The sequence below is a fragment of the Terrapene carolina genome, unplaced genomic scaffold (assembly GCF_002925995.2).
Source record: "Terrapene carolina triunguis isolate 2854851 unplaced genomic scaffold, T_m_triunguis-2.0 Scaffold278, whole genome shotgun sequence".
In the NCBI taxonomy this organism is placed as follows: Eukaryota; Metazoa; Chordata; order Testudines; family Emydidae; genus Terrapene; species Terrapene triunguis.
The window spans coordinates 366,081-376,221 of NW_020664629.1; the positions used below are offsets into that span (position 1 = coordinate 366,081).

General features: G+C 54.0%; 1 protein-coding gene across 1 annotated transcript in view; it reads right to left on the bottom strand.

Annotated features, from left to right (window-relative positions):
• IQCA1L (IQ motif containing with AAA domain 1 like) overlaps window positions 1-10,141 on the bottom strand; it is a 47,511-nt gene that overhangs the window by 8,939 nt on the left and 28,431 nt on the right. Inside the window, exons 6-12 of the mRNA XM_029912854.1 lie at window positions 3,991-4,196; window positions 3,614-3,698; window positions 3,024-3,137; window positions 2,699-2,774; window positions 1,554-1,660; window positions 1,202-1,306; window positions 922-971 (exon numbers count right to left, since the gene is read on the bottom strand). Coding sequence (XP_029768714.1) covers window positions 922-971; window positions 1,202-1,306; window positions 1,554-1,660; window positions 2,699-2,774; window positions 3,024-3,137; window positions 3,614-3,698; window positions 3,991-4,196 — 743 coding nt within the window. The remainder of the gene's footprint in view (window positions 1-921; window positions 972-1,201; window positions 1,307-1,553; window positions 1,661-2,698; window positions 2,775-3,023; window positions 3,138-3,613; window positions 3,699-3,990; window positions 4,197-10,141) is intronic.

Sequence of the window (10,141 nt, forward strand, 5' to 3'; positions counted from 1 at the left end):
GAACCCGGCCCTTGTTGCTGCCAACTTAGATGGGCAGAAGGGTTACACTAGCAGGGACCTAGCAGGGCACATTGGGGGACAGAAGCGTGTCAGGGGAGGTGGGGGACTCACCCAGGAAAGGGGAGCTGTGGGGAGCAGAAGCTGGGTGTTGTGACGAAGTGGGACTGTTCTTAATGTTTCCTCTGAATACTGTGTGGGTGCCTCAGTTTCCCCTATGCATTTCTTAAGTCTCTAGGTGGTGGGGAAAGGCCAGTGTGCATAAATCACTGACACTCTGTCTCCCGGGCAACAAATGGCCAGGGCCCCTTCCCCCCCTGCAAGGAAATAGCTAAAGGTGAACAAAGAGATCAGGTGACCTCCTGGCCCAGGAAAGAGACAAAGCCCAGAGAAGGAGGGGCTGGAGGGGGTTTGAGAGTTGGAGCTACCTGGGGACTAGGAGTGAGGGCAGACGTGGGTGTCTGGCTCTCTGAACCCCATAATGGACCCGGCCGAGGGGTCCCATTCGCCGCTGTACCTACAAGCTCTGTTTTAGACCGTGTTCCTGTCATCTAATAAACCTCTGTTTTACTGGCTGGCTGAGAGTCACGTCTGACTGCGAAGTGAGGGGTACAGAACCCTCTGGCTTCCCCAGGACCCCGCCTGGGCGGACTCGCTGTGGGAAGCGCACGGAGGGGCATATGCTGAATGCTCCAAGGTCAGACCCAGGAGGTGAAGCCGTGTGAGCTTCTTGCCCTGAAGACAGTCTGCTCCAAGGGAGAGGAGGCTCCCCAAAGTCCTGACTGGCTTTGTGGGGAGCAGTTCCAGAGCATCGCCCGGGGACTCCGTGACAGGTGTGTCTGGCCACTGGAGTGCAGGAGGGGTCAGGGCACACAGAGGAGCTGGGGGGGTCTCCCCCAAGGAAAGGGAGTTAGGGGCTAATACCTGTCCGGGGTTAAATCTTTCTCCTTTTTCCCTCCTTTCTTCCCCTTCTGCTGCTGGGAAAAGAACAATAAATCTTAACCTCTAAGAAGGCTGAGAGCCCCCAGCACCACCACGTAAGGGTCCTTTCCGTGTCTCCAGTGGCAGCCCCCCACCCTTTGTGAGAGTCCCCCCATCTGTGGGCCCAGTAATATCACTCCGTCCCCACTCGCTGGTGTAGGTCCCCAGGGCTGTCCCCCAAAGAGTGCACCCCCTCGCCTTTGGGGGGCCCTGGGGTAGGGACATGCCCTCTGACCTTGCCGCTCTTCTTTGCCCTGCGAGATTTCCCGTCCTCTCGATCCACAGCCAGTTTCAGTCGCTGCAATTCCTCCCGCATCAGCTCGTCCACCTGGGGGCACAGAGCCCTTGAGACAGCAACTGGGTCCTCCCCACAAGCTCACAGTGCCCAGCTCACACCAGGGGGACCCACTCACCCCCAGCACCCCTGAACCAGGGGAACCCAGAGCCCCAGCTCCCCTCCCCCAAACCCAACCTCAGAGCCATCCCACACTCAGCATGCGGTCCCTGGAGCAGTGACCACTCAGCAGGGCGAGCCCCCTTGTACCCCTCGACACAGCCCTGTCTCTACCCCTCACTTGTAGCCGCAGCTCCTTCTCCACCTCCTTCCTCTTCTGGGCTTTGATCAACTCTGGCTCGTAGCGCTGCTGGAAGTTATCGGACTCGCCCCGATTCCCCCAGATGGCTGCAGGGAAGGGGGGCAGGTCAGATGCTGCTTTTGCCCCTCCCAGCTCTGCCTTCCCTGCCCCTCCTCCTGGAGGCACTGGGAGCTTTCCCTTGGGGTCTCCACCTTTTCACAGTGTGGACCACATTTTAATAGGGAGACTTTCTCAGCGCAACTTCCCTCTTCCCATCCACCTCCCTCCCCGCAATTTCACAAGCACCCAACAACCCTGGGGTATCTCTAGCAACCACTTACATGGGAAAATCTTATTAGGAAAGGATTTAAGCCCAGTAAAGTTCTCTGCATTTTAATGCCATGCAGCAGTGACCCCATGAGCAGAGCCTACCCATGCCCTGCAGGCACCTGCGGACTCTCCAAAGAAAACAGTCTCAAACACACATATGACAGCCTGGCTCAGATCAATGAGACCCAAGGAGCTCAGTGCGGCCTGGGGATAGGCTCCCAGCTCTCCCCGTCAGCAGGAAATGACACAGTAGCACAGTGACTAATGCCCAAGGCAAGAATATGCCAGATTTTACAAAACCAGTTGCCCAATGTGAACACGTGAGTGATCCAGGATAACAACCTCGCTGTGTAGGGAATGGTCTTACCGGAGACCACACAGCTGTCTCTGTGCCATGGCTTCATCAGCTCAGCAACGGCAGATCTTCCTGGCGTAACACAAGCTCTGTGCTGGTTGTTCCCCAGCTCAGCCAGACCCTGAGTCCTGAGCTCGGCAGGGCAGGCGTGTGCCTCCCCTGCCCACAAGGTGGAGGGTTCAGGGGTGGTGGGCACAGGGGGGCAGTACAGGAGATGAGTCGTCTTGGTCTAACACAGCAAGACCCAGGCAAATGTGACTAGACTCCAGTGACTGGGCCAGGCTGGACGTTCTCATCCCAGGCCAGAAAGTCACAACTGCACCACCTAAGCCAGGTAGCAGGGCCCAGGGCTGGGTTTCTCTGTTAGTCCTGCCCTAACCTGCTCACGACCCCCTGCCACCCTGCTCCTGGGTCCGTACAGGTCAGGTCCCACCCTGCCCCAGGCTCAGGTCCCCCTCACTCTGATACTGTGTGAAGCCCTCGCTGATCACTGGCAGGAATTTGGACAGAGCCAGTTTCAAACCTTCATCTTCTTCCTGGAAAAAAAACCCCAAACCCAGCAAGTTACTCAAATGAACTGAACCACCATTGGGGGGAACCCTGGGGGGAGCCCTAGGACACAAGGAACAAGCAGTGCCTGGCCCTGCCCCAGAACTACCCTCCATGTACCACCATCACACTCTGCCCCACCCCTCCAATCCATGTGCCCCCTTGCTCCCCGCATTTGGGGTATTCTATCCCTGCTGTGGGGCTCTCCCCTACCCCACTACCAGCCAGCCTCTCACCTGCTTCTTGCCCTTGCCTTTCTTCTGCTTCCCTTCCTTGGTCTTCTCTTTATCCTTCTTCTTATCCTTCTTCTTCTGTCCCTCAGCTTCCAGGAGGTCCAGCTCAGCTTTGACCTGCGGGAATCCCAGCCAGCTGGACCCACCCCTCGGTGCCAGAGTCCCCCTCCACAGCAGGATGTGATGGGGGGGGAGGGGGGCAGAGCTCAGGGAGCAGTGGAGGCGAGTATAGCTGAGAGTCCTTTCTGACCTGGGGCTGGATCAGGGCTGGCCTCTCTTAGCAGGGAAAGGCCCCATATCCCATTCCTTGTCTACCTGAGCCAGCCACTCTCCGGCTTGGAGCCAGTGACCCGTATTCCATTCCCCACACCCTGGGCTACATTGGAGCTGGTGCACCCTATAGTGGAAAGGCCCCACTCTCCTAGGGTGACCAGATGTCCCGATTTTATAGGGACAGTCCCGATATTTGGGGCTTTTTCTTATATAGGTGCCCCATCCCGATTTTTCACACTTGCTATCTGGTCACCCTACACTCTCCTGCTCTTGGCTCAGTCATTAGCCCCTGCCCCCCAGCCTGGATCCTGCCCTGATACCTGCTCTGGAGTCTTTTCTGCAAAAAGGATGCTGGAGCCTCCAATCTCCTCGTCAGGGAATTCGGGGAAGCGGCCGGTCAGGTCGCTGTGGAAGGAAAACATGAATGTCAGCGCTCAGCCGTGACCCAGTGAGCATGTCCCAGGTGCAAAGCCCTGTGCTGGTTTGTTAGCTGACTGGGGGAGGCAGTGAGCAGACGGGACAGTGCTGCAGGTTTGGCTGGCAGGAGACACAGTAGCGCAGGGGGTGGGCTGCACAGCACTGGGATGGCATAGGAGTGGGGGGAGGCGTGTGGGGACTGCTGGGCAGCAGGGAGCCCAGGAAAGGGGTGGGGACATGGAGGGGCATGGGAAGGGCCCATGCAGCAGTGCACACTCACTGGCACTCAATGAACCACTGCCGGAGCTGCTCCTTCATCTCCTCCCTCATGTCAGGTCCCTCCACCTCGTAGAGCCCTTCCTGGATGTTCACCAGGGCCTGTTGGTACTCGGCTTCATAGTCAGCCTGCCGCAGACGCCGGAACTCCTCCCCGAGCTGGGCCCGCAGCATGGCGGCTGACAGGCCCGAGGCCTTGGGGTCTGGGGCCTGCAGGGGGAGGACCAGAAAGATGGAGGGCAGGAACACGGGAACACCCCTGAACTGACCAACGTGGGGGGGAGCACGAGCAGGATGGGGCACAGGCACAGCCCTGTACTGACCGGGGGGAGGGGTCAGGTTGGGGGACTGGGGAGGGGGGTGTCAGAGCCATTAGCGGCTGCTGGACGTATCTCAGAGCCTCCATTTCCTGCCACGGCAGTGGGCCCCTAACCCTGCTCTGGCCTTGCTCCCTTGTTTCCCCTGCCCCGGTCTCTGCTCCTCTGGGTGCAGGCAGCAGCACTGGGTGACAACGAGCCGGGAGAGTGTGCGACCTGGAAGGGACATTAGCAGCATCAGGGAGAAATTGTGTGCGAAGGCGAGCAGTGTGTGTGTAAATTACCCCGTAATGAGTTTGTAATATGCATGTGTGGTGCTTCCCGCGCGGCGTCATCACAATGGCACAGGCACTTTCCTGCCTCATTGCCTCCCAAATGGATTTTAAATATCATTCTGAGGACACAATTATTTAAAACGCTGAACTAAACACTCGCTAATGGGAAAGCGGCGTGCGGCCCACACCAACCATTCCTCACAGGGGCTGCTCTCCGACGGCCTGGCCCCACCCCGCCCCACCCCACGGCCACTCGGCAAACCCAGGAGCTCTCTGCTTCCTTCACAAACAGCACAAATCTAGGCAGGAAAATCCTCAAGGAAACAGAGAAAACTCCTGCCATCCTGCAGCCCCCTCCTCGCCCTGCAGCCAACTCCCCACCCTCCAATCTCCCCATTGCACACCCCAACCTCTCCACCCTGCAGCCTGATCCTCTCCACTCTACTAGGGCTGCTGGAACAGTTTGTATAGCGGGGGTGCTCAAGAGCCATTGAACCAAACTGTAAACACTGTATATGATGGAAACCACTTCATGCCAGGGGGTGTAGCAACCCCTCCAGCACCCCTAGTTCCAGCACCAATGCACCCCACCCTTCCCCCTGCCTGCCCCGCACCTGGTGCCTGTGATAGCTACAGGAATAGCTGAGAGCGAGGAATGTTGGAAGTCAGGCTGTCTCATTACCAGAGGGGACTGAGCAGCCGGAGCCAAGGCAGGGAGTTGGTACCATGTGACTCACTAGCTTTCATGGAGCAATGAGGGAACCTCTGGCTTAGGCAGCCTTAACCAAAGTTGCTCCATGGTGCAGAGGAGGCAGGCTGGGTACTCCAAGAGCCAGGGGGATGGTGCAGGGCTGCATACAGGCAATGGGAATCACTATCCAATTGATGGGATGGGAGGAGCCTGTGGAACTCACTGCCACACCATCCTGGCAGCCAAGACACAGCCAGGTTCAGAAAAGGATCTAACATTCCTGGGTGGGAGGTGTACTGTGCCTACCACAATGGGGCCTGTTGCAATAACTGGGCCTACAAATGTAGCCTATGTGAGAGCTCATCTGTGAAAAGTGAGTGAAAGTTCATAAAATATCCCAATAGTTTAGAACAACAAATACTGATGGAAAAGGAAGAGCCAGAAAAACTGAATTAGTCCTGACAAAAAGGCCTCCTGATACAATTCAAAGGCTGTGTTAAGATCATGCCTGGTAAACAAGAACAGTAGGACTGGAAATCAACACACCAACATGGTGAGCCTTAACTGAGCCTAAGCCCCACATCTGCCCCCGTCCAAGATCCCACTCCCGCATCGTCGCCACTCCTGCTCTCCCACCAGCCCCTGCCCAGAGGCCACACACCTCTTTGCACACACAGAGTGGTGCCAAGCACCAGAGAGCTGAGTGTTGATGTCACCAGAGACAGCCTGAGTAGAAAAGAACCTGGGGATTACAGTGGACGAGAAGCTGGATATGAATCAGCAGTGTGCCCTTGTTGTCAAGACGGCTAATGGCATATGGGCTGTATTAGGAGGAGCATTGCCAGCAGATCGAGGGAAGTGATTATTCCCCTCTATCCGGCACTGGTGAGGCCACATCTGGAGTACTGTGTCCAGTTTTGGTCCCCTCACTACAGAAGGGATGTGGAGAAATTGGAGAGAGTCCAGCGGAGGGCAACGAAAATGATTAGGGGGCTGGGGCACATGACTTAGGAGGAGAGGCTGAGGGAACTGGGGTTATTTAGTCTGCAGAAGAGAAGAGTGAGGGGGGATTTGATAGCAGCCTTCAACTACCTGTAGGGGGTTCCAAAGAGGATGGAGCTCGGCTGTTCTCAGTGGTGGCAGATGACAGAACAAGGAGCAATGGTCTCAAGTTGCAGTGGGGGAGGTTTAGGTTGGATATTAGGGAACACTTTTTCACTAGGAGGGCGGTGAAGCACTGGAATGGGTTATCTAGGGAGGTGGTGGAATCTCCTTCCTTAGAGGTTTTTAAGGCCTGGCTTGACAAAGCCCTGGCTGGGATGATTTTTAGTTGGGGTTGGTCCTGCTTTGAGCAGGGGATTGGACTAGATGACCTCCTGAGGTCCCTTCCAACCCTGATAGTCTATGATCCGAGAGCACCCACTGTTCCTGCACTCCCTGTGTGAGTGCTATCACCCTGCAGCGGGGCCAGGGCCAGCGCTGAGGCCAGGGAGGCTGTGGGAAAGGAGCCTCTTTACTCTGCTCTGGTTCTATGTACTACAGCACCATCTACCAGGGTCACCAATGCTCTGGGTCTAGAGGCAAAAAGGCATCCTTTAAAAACTGGAAGTCAAACCCAAGTGAGGAAAATAGAAAGGAGCATAAACTCTGGCGAGTCAAGTGTGAAAGTAGAATTAGGCAGGCAAAAAAATAATTTGAAGAGTAACTAGCAAAAGACACAAAAACTAACAGCAAAAAGATCTGTAAGTACATCAGAAGCAGGAAGCTAAACAATCAATGGATGATCGAGATGCTAAAGGAGCACTCGAGGAAGATAAGGCCATTGCAGAGAAGTTAAATTAATTCTTTGCATCAGTCTTCACTGCAGAGGACGTGAGGGAGATTCCAACACGTGAGCTATTCCTTTTAGGTGACAAATCTGAGGAACTGTCCCAGATTGAGGTGTCAGAGGAGGTTTTGGAACAAATTGATAAACTAAACAGTAATAAGTCACCAGGACCAGATGGGATTCACCCAAGAGTTCTGAAGGAACTCAAATGTGAAATTGCACAACTACTAACTGTAGTCTGTAACCTATCATTTAAATCAGCTTCTGTACTAGATGACTGGTGGGTAGCTAATGTGATGCCAATTTTTAAAAAGGCTCCAGAGGTGATACCACCATTTACAGGCTTGTAACTTCAGTACCAGGCAAACAGGTTAAAACTATAGGAAAGTATAGAATTATCAGACACATAGATTAACACAATTTGTTGGGAAAGAGTCAACACAGCTTTTGTAAAGGGAAATCATGCCTCACCAATCTATTAGAATCCTTTGAGGGGGTCAAGAAACATGTGGACAAGGGGGATCCAGTGGACATAGTGTACTCAGATTTTCAGAAAGCCTTTGACAAGGTCCTTCACCAAAGGCTCTTGAGCAAAGTAAGCTGTCATGGGATAAGAGGGAAGGTTCTCTCATGGATTGGTAACTGGTTAAAAGATAGGAAAGACAGGGTAGGAATAAATGGTTAGTTTTCAGAATGGAGAGAGGTAAATAGCAGGGACCCCGCAGGGATCTGTACTGGGACTAGTACTTTTCAACATATTCATAAATGATCTGGAAAATGGGGTGAACAATCAGGTGGCAAAATTTGCAGATGCTACACAATTACTCAAGATAGTTAAGTTAAAAGCTGATTGTGAAGAATTTCAAAGGGATCTCACAAAACTGGGTGACTGGGCAACAAAATGGCAGATGAAAGTCCATGTTGATAAATGCAAAGTAATGCACACTGGAAAACATAATCCCAACTATACATATAAAATGATGGGTCTAAATTAGCTGTTACCACTCAAGAAAGAGATCTTGGAGTCATTGAGGATAGTTCTCTGAAAACATCCACTCAATGTGCAGTGGCAGTCAAAAAAGCGCACAGAATGTTGGGGATAATTAAGAAAGGGATAGATAATAAGACAGAAAATATCACATTGCCTCTATATAAATCCATGGTATGTCCACATCTTGAATACTGCGTGCGGATGTGGTCACCCCATCTCAAAAAAAGATATATTGGAATTGGAAAAGGTTCAGAAAAGGGAAACAAAAATGATTAGGAGTATGGAACGGCTTCCGTATGAGGAGAGATTAATAAGACTGGCATCAGAGGAGTAGCTGTGTTAGTCTGGATCTGTAAAAAGCGACAAAGAGTCCTGTGGCACCATGGCCATCCTGGGCTCTGGGGTGTGGTGGGAAGACAGCCTGGAGTAGTTCCACTGACACCTGGGCCATGCTGAGCCTAGCGCTGGCAGAACGTCAATGTGGGGGGTAAGGTCACCTTTGCCCCCTTCCCCAGGGCTGCGTCTTCTGTGCCATGCAGAGCTCAGCATAGAAAAGGGGGCTGGGGGAGAGCACCAAGGGGTTGGGAGGGCACCGGCATTTATATGGGGCTTGGGCATAGTGCCAAGGCCTGGCCTGCATGTGGGGCTTGGAAGGGGGAAGAGAGGGCATCAGGGTGAAACAAGGGCACTTTGATTGTTCTGAGCAGTGATCAGTTAATTCAATACAATGACACACTGTTGGCAGGGCAAACTAAATAAGTGCTGTCACCAGAAGCCACACTCCTTGGTGTCTTGGCGTAGCCACAGCCCCAGGACAGGGTCTCCCTTCCTGCCCTGGGATGGGCTGTGTGGTGGAACAATGCCTAGTGGCATCGCAGCTCTACGTAAACTTGTGGCTTCTTCTCAACCCATCTCTCCTCCACCCAGTGACACTAACGCCTGCAGTGCCACAGAACTGCCCCAATATGTATTGTTGGTAGGGAGCAAAAGTTTTTGCCATCTGGCTTTAGCTGCTTCTTGCTTTGCACGGAGTGGAGCTCTCTTCTGTCTGGTCCATAGAAAGGTGCGTCACCCGGGTGAGATTCTTTGCCCTGGGCTATGCAGGATGTCAGAGAAGATGCTCGGTGGATTTAGGGAACCGCTATCCTTAAAACAAAATCACTTAAACCAGGCTAATTGGGCCTGGTTCTTTTCTCAAGTGCTAAGCAGGAGTAATCCAGCCAGGGCCAATGGGATGGGCTCAGGCCCCTACTCTGACTCCATATGTCACTCTGGCAGTGTATCAGGGCCACGATGGGGCTGTAGTTAGGTCAGATGAGAATTTCCCAGGGTCAGAGCAAGCATGGTCTTATTCTGTCCCCACTCCTGCAGGCCCCACTGTAGGGGCAGGCCAGGGAGAGGCCTGGTCAGAGCGTTGAGTGCTGTGGGGCTTCGGGGCTGACATCTCACACGGGATCTGATTCAGCCACTGCAGCAGCAGAGTCTAGATGTGGCATAAACCCGCCTTTGCTCCATCTCCCCCTGAGCTGTGCCTGTCAGGAGACATAGCACAGAACCCGGCCCACTGGAGTAACACCAATGTAAAACCAGCCTCAGGGAGAGCAGAATCCGGCCCAGTGGAGAAAGGTTAGGCTGCCAATGGGACCTTATCAGGGAGCGCTTCTGAAGTTTGTTTGGAGCAAACATTACTATGCTATGTCGGAGCCTTGGGACAGTAACAATCCTGCAGCGCAAATTGGGGGGGGACGATTCTTACACCATGAGGCTGCTCCCCAACCTCGCCCAGGGCAGGACGTGCAGAGAGGGGAGGAACGGGGGCAAGGAGGGTGTGCAGTAGTCACGGCGTGCCTGCCTGGGGCAGCACCCAGACACAGAGGGGCTCTATGGATCCCACATCCCCTCAAACATTCAGGTCCATCCCGGTATTGACGGCCTGGGTGGGGCGGAGGGGTTTCCCATATCCACTTAGACACCAGGGTGCATCTGGGTGCCACACGGGGGTGATAAAGAGATCCCATAAGCCCTCAGACACTGGGGTCCGTCCCAGTCCTCA